The 18,731-nt window shown below is 44.9% G+C and overlaps 1 protein-coding gene across 1 annotated transcript in view; it reads left to right on the top strand.

Annotated features, from left to right (window-relative positions):
* The window catches only part of LOC140384480 (spondin-1-like), a 455,772-nt gene extending 447,521 nt beyond the window's left edge, over positions 1 to 8,251 (top strand). Inside the window, exons 14-16 of the mRNA XM_072466224.1 lie at positions 1,112 to 1,276; positions 5,571 to 5,834; positions 7,314 to 8,251. Of these exons, the coding sequence (XP_072322325.1) occupies positions 1,112 to 1,276; positions 5,571 to 5,834; positions 7,314 to 7,477 (593 nt within the window). The 3' untranslated portion in view covers positions 7,478 to 8,251. The remainder of the gene's footprint in view (positions 1 to 1,111; positions 1,277 to 5,570; positions 5,835 to 7,313) is intronic.
* The last annotated feature ends 10,480 nt before the right edge of the window (positions 8,252 to 18,731 follow it).

Here is an 18,731-nt window from a genome sequence, read left to right as displayed (position 1 = left end):
GTTGTTACCTCATCAGTGGATAAAGCCGGAATCAAAAAGACCAAGTTCTCTTAGTTTTGCAAATTAATGGGAATGTGGGTTTCAACTTTAAGGTCCAAATTTTGATTTTACGGTCAAGAGTGAGCAGATCAGAACTTCATTTTACATCCCATCTGATTTTCATTAGCTTCATTAAAAGCGTACCTGAAATGTAATAAAGAACCAAGTTGTTAAATAACTATTTTGTATCTGTTTTTAAGGTTGAGTAAGAGGATAACGTATGAGTGACAAAAGGGAACTAGCAAATAAATTAAGGGAAAATGTTGTTGGATTTATTATCAGTGATAAAATAGCAATGGCGAAAATAATGGAACTTAAGAAGGGTAACTTTCCAGGGCCTAATGGTTCACCACCTGAGGCTAGTAAAGGGAGCAGGAGTAGGTGAGGGAATTGCAAAACCTTTAATTATTTGTCTATAAGATAGGAAACCCTGCTGCTCCTCCAGTACTATCTAACAAGTGTCCCTGATGTCGATTAGCCTGTCCTGTTAACTCAAAAATATATAGCTAATCATCTCTTTTGAAGCAATAACTAATTTCAAGTCTATTCACTTCTCTATTTTCCCCCCTCACTTGGCATCCACAATCCATTTTGGGAATAGAAGCATGGTGAAGACAACAGAGACTGAGGGCGGGATTTTCCATTCCCTACATGGCGTGGAGGGGCCCGCTATTGGCCAGAAGCAGGATCTTCCTGCCCACTGTTTCCGTTGATCACACCTTCCGTGACTGGGGAACCTGCAGTGGGGGAGGCGGTGTCAACGTTGGAGGGACAGGAAAATCCCCCTGGCGGGAACAGTCGGAACATCCTGCTCTGAAATTCCATGGAAATCCAATCAGGAGAAATGCTCATGAAATGCCAAGTGGTTTTCTTTGGCTTCTAACAACCTTAAAAATCTAGCACCATCAGCCAATCAAAAAAGTTGAGCTGGTTGGGCCGCCTGAATTCAATAAGGGTCACTGGGGAGTGTTTGTGCTAAAATGTTGACTTGGAAAGCGTTGATCTGCATTAATGTTGTGATTCAGCAGAGTAGATTTTGAATTTCCAATAATTGTTCTGTATTCGGTATCAGAGTCCATTCCCTGTATGCTGACTCTCTGGTCAGACTGGAGCGATTGCAGCGTCACGTGTGGGATCGGCATGAGATCACGGTGGAGGATGCTGAAAACCCCAGCCGAGGTTGGAGAATGCAACGAGGAATTGGAGCAGGTGGAGAAATGCATGTTGCCAGAATGTCGTAAGTAGAAGTTCCACAATGGTGAACCTTACACCCGTGGAATTACATTGTGTGCGCTGGTGCAGAAAGAGGCCATTTAGCCCAATTGGTTAACATCAGCATTCCTTCTCCACATGCACCATTCACCATCTAACCCTGGGCCTGGCAACAGAAGCTTCTCATCCTTTTTTCCTCTTGTGTATATTAAATGTCTTTTTAAAGGCACCAATGCTATTTACCTCAACTACTCCTCCGAGTAACAAGTTCTGAATTCCAACTAATCTCTGCATAAAGAAGTTTAAACTGAATTTTTAATTGGATTTATTAGCAACCATGTTATATTTATGACCCTAGGTTTGGAATCACCCAACAAGTGGAGACAACAGGAAGGATTTTCTGTCCCTCCACCGCAGCCTGGATTGTGGTGGCTGACCATTGGCTGGTGGTGGAGGTGGCCCACCATTGGCTGGCGGTGTAGGTGGCCCGCCATTGGCCGGAGGTAGAGGTGGAGGTGATCCGCTACTGGCTGTAGGTGGGGTTGACCTGCCATTCGCCAGCAGTTGAGGTGATCCATTAGTTACGTTCTCAATGATCCTCAGCACTAACTCTGGCATCCTGTAAGGTCAGGGCCTGTGCTGAATATATGAAACATTTTGGTAATCAGAACAAGGCCCAAGAGTAAAAATAAATTGTAATTATATAGTGCCTTTCACAACTGCATTAGAACATTAGAACATTACAGCGCAGTACAGGCCCTTCGGCCCTCGATGTTGCGCCGACCTGTGAAACCAATCTAAAGCCCATTTACACTATTCCATTATCATCCATATGTTTATCCAATGACCATTTAAATGCCCTTAATGTTGGCGAGTGCACTACTGTTGCAGGCAGGGCATTCCACACCCCTACTTCTCTCTGAGTAAAGAAGCTACCTCTGACATCTGTCCTATATCTATCTCCCCTCAATTTAAAGCTATGTCCCCTCGTGCTCGCCATCACCTTCCGAAGAAAAAGGCTCTCACTGTCCACCCTATCTAATCCTCTGATCATCTTGTTCGCAGGATGTCCAAAATAGTTTTACAAGTAATTAAATACTTCAACGTAATCACTGCTGTAATGTAAAAATCAGTGTGGTCAATTTGCACATAGGATGCTGTCTGAGAGGATGACCGGGCCTTGGTTTAATGCCTGATCCAAATGATCAAGGAGAGAAGGCAAATCAAGGAGTCATGCTTACATAATATGAACATGCGAACTAGGAGCAGGAGTAGGCCACCTGGCCCCTCGAGCCTGCTCTGCCATTCAATACGATCATGGCTGATCTGACTTGAACCTAGGCTCCGCATTCCTGCAAACCCCTGATAACCTTTCACCCCCTTGTTAATCAAGAATCTATATAGCTCTGCCTTAAAAATATTCAAAGACTGATTCCACTGCCTTTAGAGGAAGAGAGTTCTAGAAACTCTCAGCTCTCTGAGAGAAATAATTTCTCCTCATCTCTGTCTTCAACGTATGATCACTTATTTTAAACATTGACCCCTAGTTCTAGATTTTCTGACACAAGAAAGCATCCTCTCCACATCTCCATATTAAAGCTGGAGTTTGAAAGTTGGCCTATTATGAGATGAAAAAGACTATGGAAAAGCTTTGGTAAGAGTGCAGAGGAGATTTATTGTATGTCAGTTATGTGGAGAAATTGGAGAAGATGAGGTTGTTGTCTCATCAGAGAGAGTTAAGGCGAAATTTAATCAAAACGTTCAAAAATTATTTCCAGTACCAGAAGGGTCAGTGACTAAAGTGAGATAATTGTGGGGGGGAGTGTGGGGGGGAGTGGGGGGGGGGGGGGGGGGGTGAGTGGCGCATTGCATGGATGTGGTGGTGTTTGGAAGAAAACAGATTAAAGGTCAGGTTTTCTTTTTCTTAGTGTGTGTTCAAATGCACTGTCTAACTATGTGATGTAAGCAGATTTCAAATGGGAAAAGGATAAACTTACAGACCTACAGTTCCCAACAATGATTGATTACAGATTGAAACTTGTACAATTAGTTTCATAGACACATAGAATGATAAAGCACAATAAGTGCCATTTGGCCCATCGTGCCTGTATCAGCTCTTTGATCCCAACAAATAGTCTGAGGGCCATGGTTGTGAACTGGTCCATGGAGGTGGTGAAGCTAAAACTAAGATGTAGCAGCTTCCTTTGCTGGAGAGAGTTTATTGACTTAGTTCACAGACAACATTACTCCAATACATCAGTGCCTCAGCAATGCCAATTTGTAGGTATACAAATGCCCATTACCCATTTAAGAATGTCATTATCAATGAAGCTTAAAAATGTGAATAATAAGGTATTGTCAAGAGACAGTGGGCGGGATTCTCCAGTCCTGCGCCGAAGTGCCCACGCCGTCCTTAACGGCGTCAAGATTCACGACGGCGCAAAGCGGCCCCTATCCCGACCGATTCAGGGCCCGATAATGGGCTAGGAGCGGGGCCGCGTCATCTACACGCGCCAGGCCTTGTCGCCGCGTAAAGGCAGCGCCGCATACACGACGCGGCTGGCGCCGCATAACTGCCGTCACCCGCGCAGGCGCAGGTTGGCCGGCGCCAACCCGCGCATGCGTGGTTGCCGTCCTCCCCGAGTCAGCCCCGCAAGAAGATGGCAGACGGATCTTGCGGGGCTGCGGAAGGAAGGAGGTCCTCCTTCAGAGAGGATGGCCCGACGATCGGTGGGCACCGATCGCGGGCCACCCCACATTTGAGGTACCCCCCGGTGCAGGATCCCCCCTCCCCCCCCTCCCCCCGCAGGCCGCCCCCCCCCCAGTGTTCCAGCGCTGTTCCCGATGGCAGCGACCAGGTGTGGACGGCGCCGGGGGAACCCACCGTTTTGGCCTGGCCGCTCGGCCCATCCGGGTCTGAGAATAGCAGGGGTGCCAGAGAATCGCCATTTTGGGTGTCTCCGGCGATTCTCCGGCCTGTGGCCCGCGGAACTCGGCAGGGCCGTTCCTGCCACTTGGGAGAGTCGCGGGAGGGCGTCGGACCGGCGTCGCAGGAAATTTTGGCGGCCCAGGCGATTCTCCCAACCGGCGCGGGAGTGGGGAATCTCGCCCAATGTATCAGAAAGGAATTTGAAACTAAGGGAAATGGAAGTGGAAAATTTGAGAAAAAATTATCCTCGTGTCACTAGCAGAGTGGAGAAAGAGATGAGCAATAGAGAGGAAGAAAAACTAAGAACTTGTGACAAGAAAATAATTTTATGGATCAACAATTTGATCTTCTACTCAGTTGAGCAATGTAACCGAGCTGCTGGAGAAGCCCCAGAGAAAGGGACAAATGTTCTGTCACAGACAAATTTAGGAAGTAGATGGAGTTCAGAGGTAGGAGGCAGCTACCATTTTAATAATAATCTTTATTTGTGTCACAAATAGGCTTACTTTAACACTGCAATGAATTTACTGTGAAAAGCCCCTAGTCGCCACACTTCGGGTACATTGATGGAGAATGCAGAATGTCCAATTCACCTAACAGCACGTCTTTCAGGACTTGTGAGAGGAAACTGGAGCACCCGGAGGAAACCCACACAGACAGTGACCCAAACTGGGAATCGAACCCAGGTCCCTGGCGCTGTGAAGCAACAGTGCTAATCACTGTTCTAACGTGCCTGATAATTTAATGTATCTATGAAACTCATTACACACGTTTCTATTCATAATCATTCATTGTTGGGAGCAGTAAAGTCTTAAATCCATGTCCTTCCACAGAATCATTCAGTACAGCGTTGTTTGAAAAAATAAAACATTTGGCCCCCTTTCCCTTTCCCCCTCGACCCTGTAAATATTTACTTTTCAAGAATTTAGCCAATTCCCCTTTGTCATCTGCTTTCAAAACACATTGAAGTCATTGGATGGGAGGCGGGTTCGTGTGATGGACTGGGCGGTGTTCACGACTATTTTTCCACCGGCAGCACACCCATGTCCCTGGGTTTCCTGGTAGAATGGGGTGGTTACAATGGGAAATCCCTTTGGCAAGCAGCGGGAATATAGAATCCCGCCGCCAGCAAACGGCACACCGCCAAGACATCTGTGGCTGGGGAACTGGAGAACCCCACTCCTTCTGATTTTGAACATCTCGATTAAATCTCCCCATTTCAATTGAAGGAGGGATGTGACTCTCTGTAAATTTCTCTGCTTTTCAAATTGATTGATATACCCAGCAAAAATGAGCACATTATTCATTCTGAATCATCATCATTTATTGAAGTATCGGCCTTTTTTTTATGTCAGAAACATTTAAGTTCCTTCTTTTTTTACAATTGCAGCCACTGATTGCATGGTCTCTGAATGGTCCGAATGGTCAGAGTGCAATAAGTCTTGCGGGAAGGGACATGTGATCAGGACCAGGATGGTCAAACTGGAGCCGCAGTTTGGGGGGGCTCCGTGCCCTGAGACTGTCCAGCGCAAGAAGTGTAAAGTGCGGAGGTGTTCGAGGAGGTTGAGCGATGAAAAGAGACGTCGCAAGGAAGCTCCAGAGAGGCAAAGGAATAAACAAATGAGGGGAGACCCTGACATTCCAGAGCACACAGGTACCGGAGTTCCTAGTGAGACATCGGGCATGTTACTGAATGAGCCCAAAGTTTGTTATTGTTAATTCTTATGTAAATATGGTACTGATGCTATTTTCTTAGTGTTATGCATGTGGCTCAGTGCCAGAGCACAAAGGGTTCAAGACACAATTCTGGGAATTGAGAATACAGGTATACCCTAACCCAACACTGGGGGTTTTCTCAGCTCATGCCTGGGCCTGTTGTAGACTCATTGAATAGAGATTAATAATAATAATCTTTATTTGTGTCACAAGTAGGCTTACATTAACACTGCAATGAATTTACTGTGAAAATCCTCTAGTCACTACACTCCGGCAGCTGTTCAGGTACACTGAGGGAGAATTCCGAATGTCCAATTCACCTAACAAGCAGATTTTGGGGGACTTGAGGGAGGAAGCCGGAGCACCCGGAGGTAAACCACGTAGACGCGGGGAGAACGTGCCGACTCCGCACAGAGAGTGACCCAAGCCGGAAATTGAACCCGGGTCCCTGGTGCTGTGAAGCAACCAAACCACTGTGCTACCATACTGCCCATTCACTGTGATTAGTCAACAACTGCAATATTCCTGGATCATTGACTTCCAGCATTGTGAAAAGTAAATTAGCTGGACTTTGTACTTTTATTTTTGGGCTTGTAATTCCCAAGTTCCTCATATTTCTTTTCATTGAGATAAATTTTAGTTTTCACTTTTTGGGTTCCTAGTTGGTAATCTAGCAGAGCAGTTTGCCTGTCCATCATCAAACCTATCGTATTTTCATTTTCCTAATTTGAATGAATTGTACCAAGAATGAGTGAATTATCCCAAAGAAAAGGAATATGAGGAATTTAAAATTGCTGGAATAAACATATCAATGTCTATCTAATTCACTTGATACAATGATAATGGGCTTGTTGGCTAATCATAGCCATCAGTGCGTTTATACAACAGACCCAGACATGAGGTGAAAAGTACCCCCTACCTACAACTAACATAATTGACCCTATTGCATTTATAAGGATGATACCAGAACTCCACTATTAGCAGAGCCTGAACAGGATGGAATTTTTTCCCCAGTAAAAAAAATGCTGAGGAATAACCTGAGGAGGTCTTTAAGACTGAGAAGGAGTTTTGATGCAGTAGAAGTTGAGATCTGAGGGTGAGTCCAAAACTAGGGGGTCCATTTGTATAAGACAGTCACTAATAAATCTGATTGGGAATTCAGGAAGTACTGCAAATATGAAATTTGCTACCACAAGGAGGCAAATAGAATAGGTGCATTTACGGGAAAGTTAAGCAAATACATGAGGGAGAAAGAAATAGGAGGATATGTTGATGGGATGAGATGGGGAAGGGTATGGAGCAAGAACATAAGTGCCAGCACAGACTGGTTGACCAGACATGGCCTCTTCCAATGCTGTAAATTGGATGCAATTTCGACCTCCTTTCAGTGACGCTCGCCGCCATCCATTTTTTTTAGGGTGCAAGATGAGACCATGGACAGCGTGGACTGATTGCAGCAAGTTCTGCGGGGGAGGCATTCAGGAGCGTTTCATGGTTGTCAAGAGAAAATATCGCACCTCCCAGATCACCAGCTGCAAGGACATGAAAGAAATCCGTGCATGCAGCGTTCACCCATGTTAGGAAGTGCGGCAGACTGCCCTCACTCACAAATAGGTGCACTGCTTTTTTAAAGTGATGGAGAAACTCTTTCGCTCTTTCTGACACAGAACCTTTCTGTATCCCTAACATTTATAAATGTTACAATATCACTGTACACACACACACACACACCTATACCTGCACACTAGCACGCAAGGCGATTAAAAAGCAATTTGAACTCTTAACCTGTGGTTACGTTTCTTTTTTAAAACATTTTTATGCACTGGTGTGCAGTGTTTCTTTCTTTCCTGAATTTTAAAACCTTTGCTGTCGTAACGTTTGGTTGTGAGAAATGTTTTTTTTAATTAAAAAAGGTCCATTTATGATATGAAAATTAGATGCCTTATCAAAGGAACATTTGCTGTTTGCTCTTTAGTGGTAAGGAGAAGTATAAAAAGAAACTTAATGAAACTTAACGCTTAAAAAAAAAAGTTTTATTTTGTCTATTGTCACATTTTGTGGTATCTTTACTGCTGCCCTAGGTTACGGTGTCACAAACGTGTATTCGACCAAAGTCTTTGTGCGAATTTTCGGATGTTCTTCAGTATTGTTATTTGTTTTCTTTGTTAAAATATTAATCGGTACACTGAGAGTGTGAACGAGTGTGAGTGTGAACGAGGTCAAATAGTACAAGGCACGCTCAGCCTATTTTACCGTTTGTAAAAAAAAAAGGATAAAAAAAGAAAAATATATAATTTTGATGATGTATTAACTTGTCCGGTTACCATGTTTGACAATAAAACAAAATGGCAATAATGTATCCGAGTTCTTTTTTTCGATTTAATTGGAGGAAACTATGGGCTGGACCTTGCTGGGAATATAAATGCGTGAACCACCCATGCTGTTATTAATATAGGAATCGGCCATTGGGTTCAGGGGATGAACAGATATAATACGCATTGTGAATATCCAGAAATTGCGGAATGATTGACATCTCTGCACTGTTGGCTTCACAATTACACCTCACCTGTAGATGCCCTATGATGTTTAAGAACCTGCAGGATTTACGCATTGATTGCCCATTCAACTCACCATAAAATAAAGAACTTGCATTTCTGTACCACCTTTGGGACCTCAGGAGATCCCAAAGTACTTTAAAGACAATAAGGTACTTGTTGTAATGGAGGAATTTTCACATGGCAAGCTCCCACAAAGCATGAGCAGGAATTTTCAGACAGTAGGAATGCTTTCATCACGGTGTGGAGCCCTTTATGTGAAAAGGGGACCCTAAAGAGAGGCACCCCCACAGGCCCCATTCCCACCCAGGTTCCAAGCAGGGTAACCAACTGGGCTTCCATCCAGTCCCTGAACTTCTCCCACCACTTAAGGGGGGCAGTTGGGGTGAAGACGGGCCACCCTAGGCCTCGCCATCCCACATAAAATTACAGACAGGTCAGGGCGAGTGGGAGGGCCACCCAGGAAATTTGATGGGGCCCCCACTTGCAAACTTACCAGTGGAGATCTATCAAATTCTGCCCCATATGTTTTTTAATAAGTTGATAGGGTGATAAATATTGGTACGGCCAGTGGAGAACTTCCCTACTCTTCATCAAAATTATACGTTGGGATATTTTACATGCACCTGAGAGGATGGATGGAACCTTGTTTAATGTCTCATCTCAATGACAGCATATGTGACAAGGCAATACATCATCGTTACTATACTGGGTGTGTTAGCCTAAATGTTTGTGCTCAAGTCTCTGGAATGAGGCTTGAACCCACAATCCCCTGACATCAAACTGAGCCACAGCTGACGCAATCCCATGAACGACACTCCGACAGAAGGTAAATCATAATAAATAGGAGCAGGAGTAGATCATTCGGCTCAGTGAGCCTGCTCCACCATTTGATATAATCAAGGCTGATCTGATAGTGCTCTTTCCTACCTGTTTCCCCATAATCCTTCTGTGTCTTGTTGACCAAAAATCTGTCCAACTCAACCTTGAATATATTCAATAATCCAATCACCACTGCTCTCTGTGGAAGAGGATTCCAAAAACTAATGACCGTCCAAAAAACATTCCTCCTTATCATCATCTGAAATAGGAGACCTTTTATTTTTAAAGTGTGCCACACTCGTTCTAGATTTCCCCCATAAGAGATAAATCCTATCAGCATTTTCCTTGTAAAGCAACCTCAGGGTCTTACATTTTTCAATAAGATCTCTTATTCTTCTAAATTACAATCTTTCCTCATAAGACAACCCATTCAGCACAGGAATCAGCCAGTGAAACTTCTCTGAAACATTTCTAATGCAGGTATATCCCTCCTTAATTAAAGAAATGAAAACTGTCTATGGTACTCTAGGTGCAGTCTCACCTCAATCAACACTTCTCTGCTTTTTTATTCCATCCCGCTTGAAATAAAGGCCAACATTCTATTTGCCTCCTGAATCACTTGGTGTACCTGCATACTAACTTGTTTTGATTCATGAAACAGGATGCCAATATCCCTCTGTAGTGCAGCATTTTTCAGTTTCTCTCTCCCCATTTAAATGTTCTGCTTCTGTATTCTTCTTGCCAAAGTACAGCAGCTCACATTTTGCCTCTACTCTCTCTGCCAATGTGTTTGCCTACTCACATAACCTATCATATGTCTTTGCAAATTCTTTGTATCCTCCTGACAACTTCACGCTTGGTAGTAAAGAATTTGAGAATTGCTGACAAAAGAAACATGCTATCAAAGCTTTTCACCTCACACTCATCAGGACAAATGCAAGAATGCCAAAATTCAAAGGGAGCAGCAATTTACACTGCATGAGAAAAGGGGAGCCAATTGATTGGCAAGTCACCTCTGATTTGTTGACACATTGCCTTAAGCAAATGCACTAGGAAGCAATTGTTCTCCATGTCTTTGTTTATTCAAAAATGTTTGGACATATTCCTTTTGCCTGCGCAGGACAGGTCCCTGCATGTGAATATATATAACTTCTTGCAAACATAAGTGAGCTACATTGTGAGGCTGACCAATAAACTTAAATTGGTTGCTCGTGTAATTCCGAACACACTCGGGATCGTTCAGCAAGTGCTGTATGATCACAGAATCACATCTAAAATTAGACATTATGCTCTAAGTATTGTAAGCAAGGGTTTTTCAAGGGATGGTTGAGTACGGTTGAGTACAGTCATTATTCTGGCTATTACAGACAGCTGAAGGGACGTACCGTTTGATACAGTCTGCCAGTTATTGCGATGTACGCATTTGTACCAGCAATGAAATTCATATAACACATTATTAATTTGTGTGAGAAGCAGAATCTATTTTTCAATTGATTGCACCCTGTCAGTGGAAGAAACTCGTGTCCAAGTCTTATGGCCTGCCATTAATACTCTCAGAATTGTACAACTTTTCTTTCAATTTGATACCATCCTTAACTTCCTTACTTAACCATGGGTGGTATGTCCTTCTAGTAGCATCTTTCTTTCTCAGCTAAACCTATTTTTGAGAGTTATGAAAGGTCTCTATAAAATGCTGCCAAAGCTTCTTTACCATTTTAATTTTTGACCTATCTTCCCATTACACTTTAGCCAACTCTGCCTTCCTTATATAATTAATTGCCTTAACTGAAATTTGGGGCATTGGTTTCAGTCCCAAATTTCTTTTTTTTTAATTTAGAGTACTCAATTATCTTTTTTGTTCCAATTAAGGGGCAATTTAGCGTGGCATATCCACCTAACCTGCACACCTTTGGGCTGTGGGGGTGAAACCCACGCAGACACGGGAAGAATGTACAAACTCCACACGGACAAGTGACCCGGATCCGGGATCGAACCGGGGTCCAGTCCAAAATTTCTTATCCTTAGACTGAATGTGAAATGATATCATGTTATGATCACTTTTACCTAGATGATCTTCTACTATTCCGTTCTATGAATTTTCTGCCTGAAGGCAAGCCCTTGGCTCATTGTATCCAAATACTTCACCCCGGGCTATTTTTCTTGGCCATTTTTGACAGTAATGGTTTGTCACTTTCTTTCATTCTCCGGGCAAAAAGTCAGATCCCAAGTCAAGTTCAGCCAAAACAGGAGTTGAACCCACACTGTTGACCCTATTCTGAACGACTTGCCATACATCCAGCCATCTGAGATAAATGGCCCCATTCTTCATTCTGAGATAATTCATTAATCCTTTTTTATGACACATTACCTAAAGCAGCCTGATCCCTGATTGGTTCCAGAACAGATTGTTCTAAGAAATGTCCTGAGCACTCTATGGCCAGGGGTTGACTGCCTCTCCCGCCTAATGGGATATCTCGGTCCTGCTGAACTCAATAAAGATTTAGATGGCTCGCAACACCCACCAGGGGGAAACATATTATTGAGGGACATAAAATCCTGCCCTATGAATTATCATCCAGGTTAGTTTTGCCAATTTGATTCGTCCAATCTATATGAAGATTAAAATTTCCCATGTTGATTGCAGTGCCTTTCTTACAAACCCATGTTTTTGCTTAATCTAAACTGTGTCCTACAGTATAACTACTGTCAGGGGATCTATAAACCACTCCAGCTATCCTGCAGGATTCTCCAAAAGCGAGATCCTCCGCCTCGTCGGCAGCGCACCCACGCCTGGGGGGTTACCAGGCTGCGTTGGGTGGCCACAATGGGAAACCTCATTGGCCGGCTGAAGGAACGGAGAATCCCAATGCTGGCGGGGGTGCGCTGTGCCGTAAAACGGGGCTAGCAGGACTGAGAATACTGCCCAGAACTTTCCCTTTGCTATTTTTATATTCTCCACCCAAGCTGCTTCTACCCATTTTGATGCCCCGAACCAAGATCATTTTTCACAACTGTATCTATCTCATCCTTTATTAACACCCACCTTTTTATCCCCTTCCTTCCTGTCCTTCTGAAATGTCAAATAACCTTGAATATTCAGGTCCCCGCCATGGTCTCTTTACAGCCATATCTCTTTACCACACTCATTTATTTTTATTTGTGCTATCAGTTCATCCATCTTGTTATGAATGCTATGTGCACTCAGACAAAAAAAAAAATTGAATTCTTCCTCTTTGCCATTTTCACTCATCTGACTTTATTTGCTTGTGTATTCATATCTGTCCATGCCCTGTCACACTCAGGTTGCCATTACCTCACATTTTTGCTATCGTCCTTTCTCTTTAACCTCCCAAATCTTCCTTCACATAAATGTTCACATGTATCTGTTGCACTTGTCCCCTTGTCTTCTAGGTGGCAGAGGAGATTTGATGAGTTGCTGCTGTGCATCTTGTATTTAGAACACACTTCTTCCACTGGATGTTAGTGTTGGAGGGAGTAAATCTTTAATTGAGTGGATGGAGTGCCAATCAAGTGGGTTTCTTTGTCTTGGATGGTATCGAACTTCTTGGGTGTCAAAGAACAAACAAAGAACAAAGAAATGTACAGCACAGGAACAGGCCCTTCGGCCCTCCAAGCCCGTGCCGACCATACTGCCCGACTAAACTACAATCGTTATAGAGTCACAGAGGTCGACAGCACAGAAAGGGCCTTCAGCCCATTGCAAATGCGGCAGTCAAAAACAACCACCTAAGTATTCTAATCCCATATTCCAGCACTTGGCCTATAGCCTTGCATGTCTTGGCATCACAAGTGCACATCAAAATACTTCTTAAATGTTATGAGGGCCTCTGCCTCCACCATCCTTTCAGGGAGTGTGTTCCAGATTCCCACCACCCTCTGGGTGAAGATGAATTTCTTTACACCCCTTCTAAACTTCCTGCCCAAATCTATGCCCCCTCGTAATTGATCCCACCACCAAGGGGAAAAGCTTCTTCCTGTCTATCTATGCCCCTCATAATTTTATACATCTCAATCATGTTCCCCCTCAATCCCCTCTGCTCGAAGGAAAACAACCCCCGTCCAATCAATCTCTCTTCATAAATAAAACTCTCCAGTCCAGGAAACATCCTGGTAAACCTCCTCTGGACCATTTCCTGTGCTATCATTTCCCTCCTATAATATGGATTCCAGAACTACACACAACACTCCTGCTGTGGCCTAACCAATGTTTTATATAATTTCCGCAAAACATCCCATCTCTTGAACTCTGTGCCTCAACTAATAAAGGCAAGTATACCACAGGCCTTCTTATCCACTATATCTGCCTGTCCTGCTACAATACATGCACACCAAGGACCCTCTGATCCTTGGTGCTTCCCAGGATCCTGCTGTTGGAGCTACATTTATCAAGGCAAGTGGAGAGTATTCCATCACACTCCTGAATTTTGCCTTGTAGATGATGGACAGGTTATGGGGAGTCAGGCGGTGAGTTACTTGCCTCAGAATTCCCAGCTTCTGACCTGCTCCTGTAGCCAAATTATTTTCATTGCTGATCCCGTTCAGTTTTTGGTCAATGGTAACCCCCACGATGTTCACAGTGGAAATTCAGTGACGGTATTGCTACAATCCTCTCTGATAATACTGCCAGACAGTCAAGTCCCAGAGTGGAACCCAGCTTGATAGATCCTGGGTGGGATTCTCCGTCCCGGGACCTCTGGATCACGTTCCCCGATGGAACGGAGAATCAGGCGTCGGGCAAAATTGGGATCGGAACCGGGCGCTGACCTGATCGAGATGCTCAGACCGCCACCCCTGTTGCCAGCAGGAGCATGTAAATGAATGCAAATGGGTCTTAATCATCCATTTACCTGGTCCGGAACCCAATGCTCCGTCCCTCCATGATTCTCCCATCCCTTCGGCTGGGTATCACGTAGGCATGGATCACTTGTGGTCTCTACCAGCGTGGCCCTGGCATGGTGGACCTCATGGTGTGACACTACCCACCATGAGGTCCACCATGCCAGCGACACACTGGTAGTGACCATCCGAACCCAACCAAGGGCCACCCTCCCACTGCAATGAATTGCCCGCCCACCCCTGTAATAAGGGACAATCCCCGGCAGGGACCCCTTCACAGCGCCAGGGACCCAGTTTTTATTCCCAACTTGGGTCACCGTCTGTGCGGAGTCTGCACGTTCTCCCCGTGTCTGCGTGGGTTTCCTCCAGGTGCTCTGGTTTCCTCCCACAAGTCCTGAAAGACGTACTGTTAGGTGAATTGGACATTCTGAATTCTCCCTCTGTGTACCCGAACAGGCGCTGGAGTGGGACAACTGGGGGATTTTCACAGTAATTTCATTGCAGTGTTAATGTAAGCATGCTTGTGACACTAACAAAGATTATTATTATTATGAATTGGGAGACCCCTCTTATAGGGAGACCCCCTAAAGAGAGGTAAGTGCACTCCAACCACTGAGAGTGCATTACACTGCACGTTCTTCGTTTATGGTTGTCAATGTTTGTAAACATTGGGGTTTCACCACTTAGGCCACTGAACCATGAAGGGAGATGAATGAATCAAAGCTGCAGATGGTTTGTAAAAGCTGTCAATCATAGATCAATACTAGAAAGCAATGAATTGCTTGCAGCTAATGGATCTGTGGAACCAGATGCAGGTAACAGCTGCGCTCTTTCCAGGAATGGACATGTGGAGCTTCAAGGTAAGTGTTACAGCTGTAATTCTTCTCACTGTCCCTGTCTGGACTGCTCTCCAGGGGTCTCTTTTCTGGGGTGGGGATCTGTGTAGAGGGATCTGTGGAGTGTGCCTTTAGGCAGGGGGTTCCTGTGAGGGGTCCCCCTATTACACGGGTCCTTGCGTTGGGGCTGGATCTGGTCACCCCCGTACTTGGGGGTGGAAGGGTGCACCCAAGCAATCCAGGGTGGGGAGGCTGTTGTGCGGAGCGGGGAGGGGGTGTTTTCGGGGCTGATCTGCGGTGCAGGTGGGCGGAAGGCTGGCCGTGGACCTCGATACCGGGCCACCCGCTCAAAATGGCGGCTCGATAGCAGGATTCCCTCAGGAACCCCTCGCCTTCCACTTAATGTCCAAAATATCTATCAATTTTAATTCTGAGATGACTCATTAGCTGAGCTACCACAGTGGGGGAGCGAATTCCACTGATGGCACATTGTCACAGCTGGCGCCATGTTGTACATGTGACTGCTGCTTCAGCGCGAGTGGCGGGAGTTCGAGTCGCTACCGGTGCTTGCCCCTCACGGGTACTGGAATCGGTAAGGGGTTCGCAGATATTTGCCGGTCATGAAACACCACCATTTCCACGCCGACATCAGAACTTAGTTGCAGAAATGGAGAATCCAGCCCATAGTCTTCCAAATGGAGAATCCAACCTCCTAACTTTTAATTTTTGTTAGCCCCCACCAGACGGAGGATCGGTGGATGTTTTGCGACATTTTTTGGGGCGTAAAGCGCCTTTGCTCCCACGCCGGAGTCAGTACTTAGTATTAAAAGCGGAGAACCCAGCTCAAAAGCTTTTTCTAACCTAGGGTGGTCCCTAATTGCTAAGCAACCGCCTTGTTTTCCTTTAAGACCTGTTTACTCTCACATTGTAAGTCCTTCATTCCAATACAGGTACAGTTTAAAGTGACCAAAACCCACAGCTACGCAGGCACCATTGTTTAGCATGAAGCTAACTAAAGTTTTAACCTTGCTTAAGGTTAAACTTACTTCAGGTTACCTTGTTTCTAATACCCACAAATACAAATAAAGATTATTTGAAATGACCTATGTTTCCTGACACACTGAACAATGTGCAATTATTAGTGAACATTCCCACTTTTGATCTTACAACAGAAACATGTTCATTGATGAAGTTAGGCCTAGAACACTACCCTGGGAGTGAGATGATTAACCTCCAGTAATCACAGCCATCATCCTATGTGCCAGGTATGACTGTAATAAGAGCAGTACACTATCAGGCTCTTTCAACTTGCACTGCCATTCAATAATTTCAAATCTGAACGTTCACACCCACACCACTTTCTCACTCATTCCCCATATTCCCCAATTCACTTAATGTCCAAAATATCTATCAATTTTAATTCTGAGATGACTTAGCTGAGCTACCACAGTGGGGGAGAGAATTCCAAAGATTCATAGCACTTTATGTGGAGAAAGTTCTACTTATCTCAGTTCTATGGCAGAACGCATATCATAAGGATAAGGGGTGGTACGGTGGTTAGCACTGCTGCCTTACAGCGCAGAGGACCCGGGTTCGATCCCGGCCCTGGGTCACTGTCTGTGTGGAGTTTGCACATTGTCCCCATGTCTGCGTGGGTCTCACCCCCACAACCGAAAGATGTGCAGGGTAGGTGCATTGGCCACGATATATTTCCCATTAATTGGAAAAATAAAATTGGATACTCTAAATTTATTTAAAAAAGAATATGACTCCCTCGCCAGGGGAAATGGCCTTTCAGCATCTATCCTCTGAAGACTTTTTAGAGTTTTTTTTAGTGAGCTCATCTTTTGTTCTTCTCTGGTGTTGAGACTTTAGACCAGTTGACTCAACCTCTCTTTGGTAGACAATGCTCTCATCCCAGGAATAAATCTAATGAACCTTCATCAAGCCAGTTCTGAGGAAAGCATTTATTTTCTTAGGTAAGGAGAACAAAGCTGAAGACTTTGGTCCAGGGATGGTGTCACCAAAGCCCTGCATAATTGCAGCAATATTTTCTTTTTTTTAAAAATGTTTTTATTCGAGGTTTTTCAATACTTTTTACAAAATACTCCAAAAAGGAAAATAATACAAAGAAAACAGGGCAATATGCCAACAAAACAAAACAACTTAACCCTCTAAATGATTAACAATTTAACACCCATCTCAAAGCAAAATAGGGCATGTGCCCTGTCATAGTATACACCAGTATATTATGGTGCAGACGCACACACACACACACACATGGACATGCAGTGGGACCAATCAGCATACACAACACCACAGCCAATCACCAGTGAGAGCACATGCACTATAAAGACAGGGGACAGGAGAGTTCCCGCTCATTCTAGTAGCAGCCAGCTCGGAGCACAGAGCTCACAGCCTGAAACACAGACATTCACCATGTGCTGAGTGCATCACCTGATTAGGACTAGACAAGGGTCAACAGTTAAAGCTGGTATTGCATTTACCCACAGTTCAAGTATGTTAATATAGTTAACCTTATAATAAAATAGAGTTGCACCACTTCAAGTGTTGGTGACCTGTTTGTGATCCAACACATCATGATACCAGGAGTGAACTGGTTCGGTCCAGATAGCCATACCTCAGCGTACAGTGACAACCAACAACGATACCCAGGCAAGATGTTCAACATCCGGGTTCCGCAGCAGCTCCAGTGCCACGGCGTTCTCCACAAAAACTGGCGGGCATTCCGGCAAAAGTTTGAAATCTTCCTGCTGGCAGCCGAACTAGAAGACCTGGCCGATCCTGAAAAAACAGAGCTTCTCCTCACCATCGCCGGTGCCAGAACAGAAGAAATCTTTTAAAAATTCAAGTTCTGCAAGGGGCAAAACAGGAGCGACTTCCTGGCAGTCCTGGACAAATTCGGCAAATACTGTGAGGAAAACACACTCCAACCAGCAAGAAAAGGTAAGAGAAGCACCAGTACTCACCACGAGGCCGAAATCCCGGAGCAGAGAACGATTTTGGTCGGCGGCCATCTTTCGAAAGGGACTGCAGTTGCGCGACACCGCGCATGCGCAATCACAAAAACGGCCATCAGTAAAGGAACCGCGATCTGCGCATGTGCAAACACCTCCTACGTGCTACGTCACACGCGTCATGACATCAGAGGCCCCAGACCATGCCCATTTAAAGGGGAAACGTCCCAAATCAAAGAAAAAATCTTTTAAAGCTGTTAAACAACCTTCCTTCACCTGGAATGACAGCACAATGCCTCAAATTGAACCAGGAAATGAAATAAAGCTCCGAAGAACCCTGCAACAAGCAGTTACCTACGCCCAAACCGAGTCCGATTCCGACTTCCCGCAGACCAGTGACCCCGAGGGAGCCTTTTCGAGTCGCTGTTATAACAAAGAACAGGCTGTCCCCGAATCAAAACCACCAGCCGCTGTCGGTGCACAGCATTGATCCAGACGACGAGTGGTGTGCACCCTGATGGTCAACCGATCCCAGATACGATTCCGCCTGGACACTGGTGCTTCCGCTAATCTCCTAGCGTGGTCAGCCTTTCAGACCCTTGGGGTTAAACCAACCATTCTTCCGTCGACCTGCCAACTAGTGGACTACAATGGCAACGTCATTCCTGCTACCGGTTCATGGCAACTCAAAGTGACGCACAACTCGCGAAAAGCCATCCTTCCCTTCGAGATCGTGGGCTCCTCGAAGGACTCTCTGTTAGGCGCACAGGCATGCAAACTCCTAAAC

This window comes from Scyliorhinus torazame, chromosome 10, assembly GCF_047496885.1.
Source record: "Scyliorhinus torazame isolate Kashiwa2021f chromosome 10, sScyTor2.1, whole genome shotgun sequence".
NCBI lineage: Eukaryota > Metazoa > Chordata > Chondrichthyes > Carcharhiniformes > Scyliorhinidae > Scyliorhinus > Scyliorhinus torazame.
This window is presented reverse-complemented; position numbering and strand designations above follow the sequence as displayed.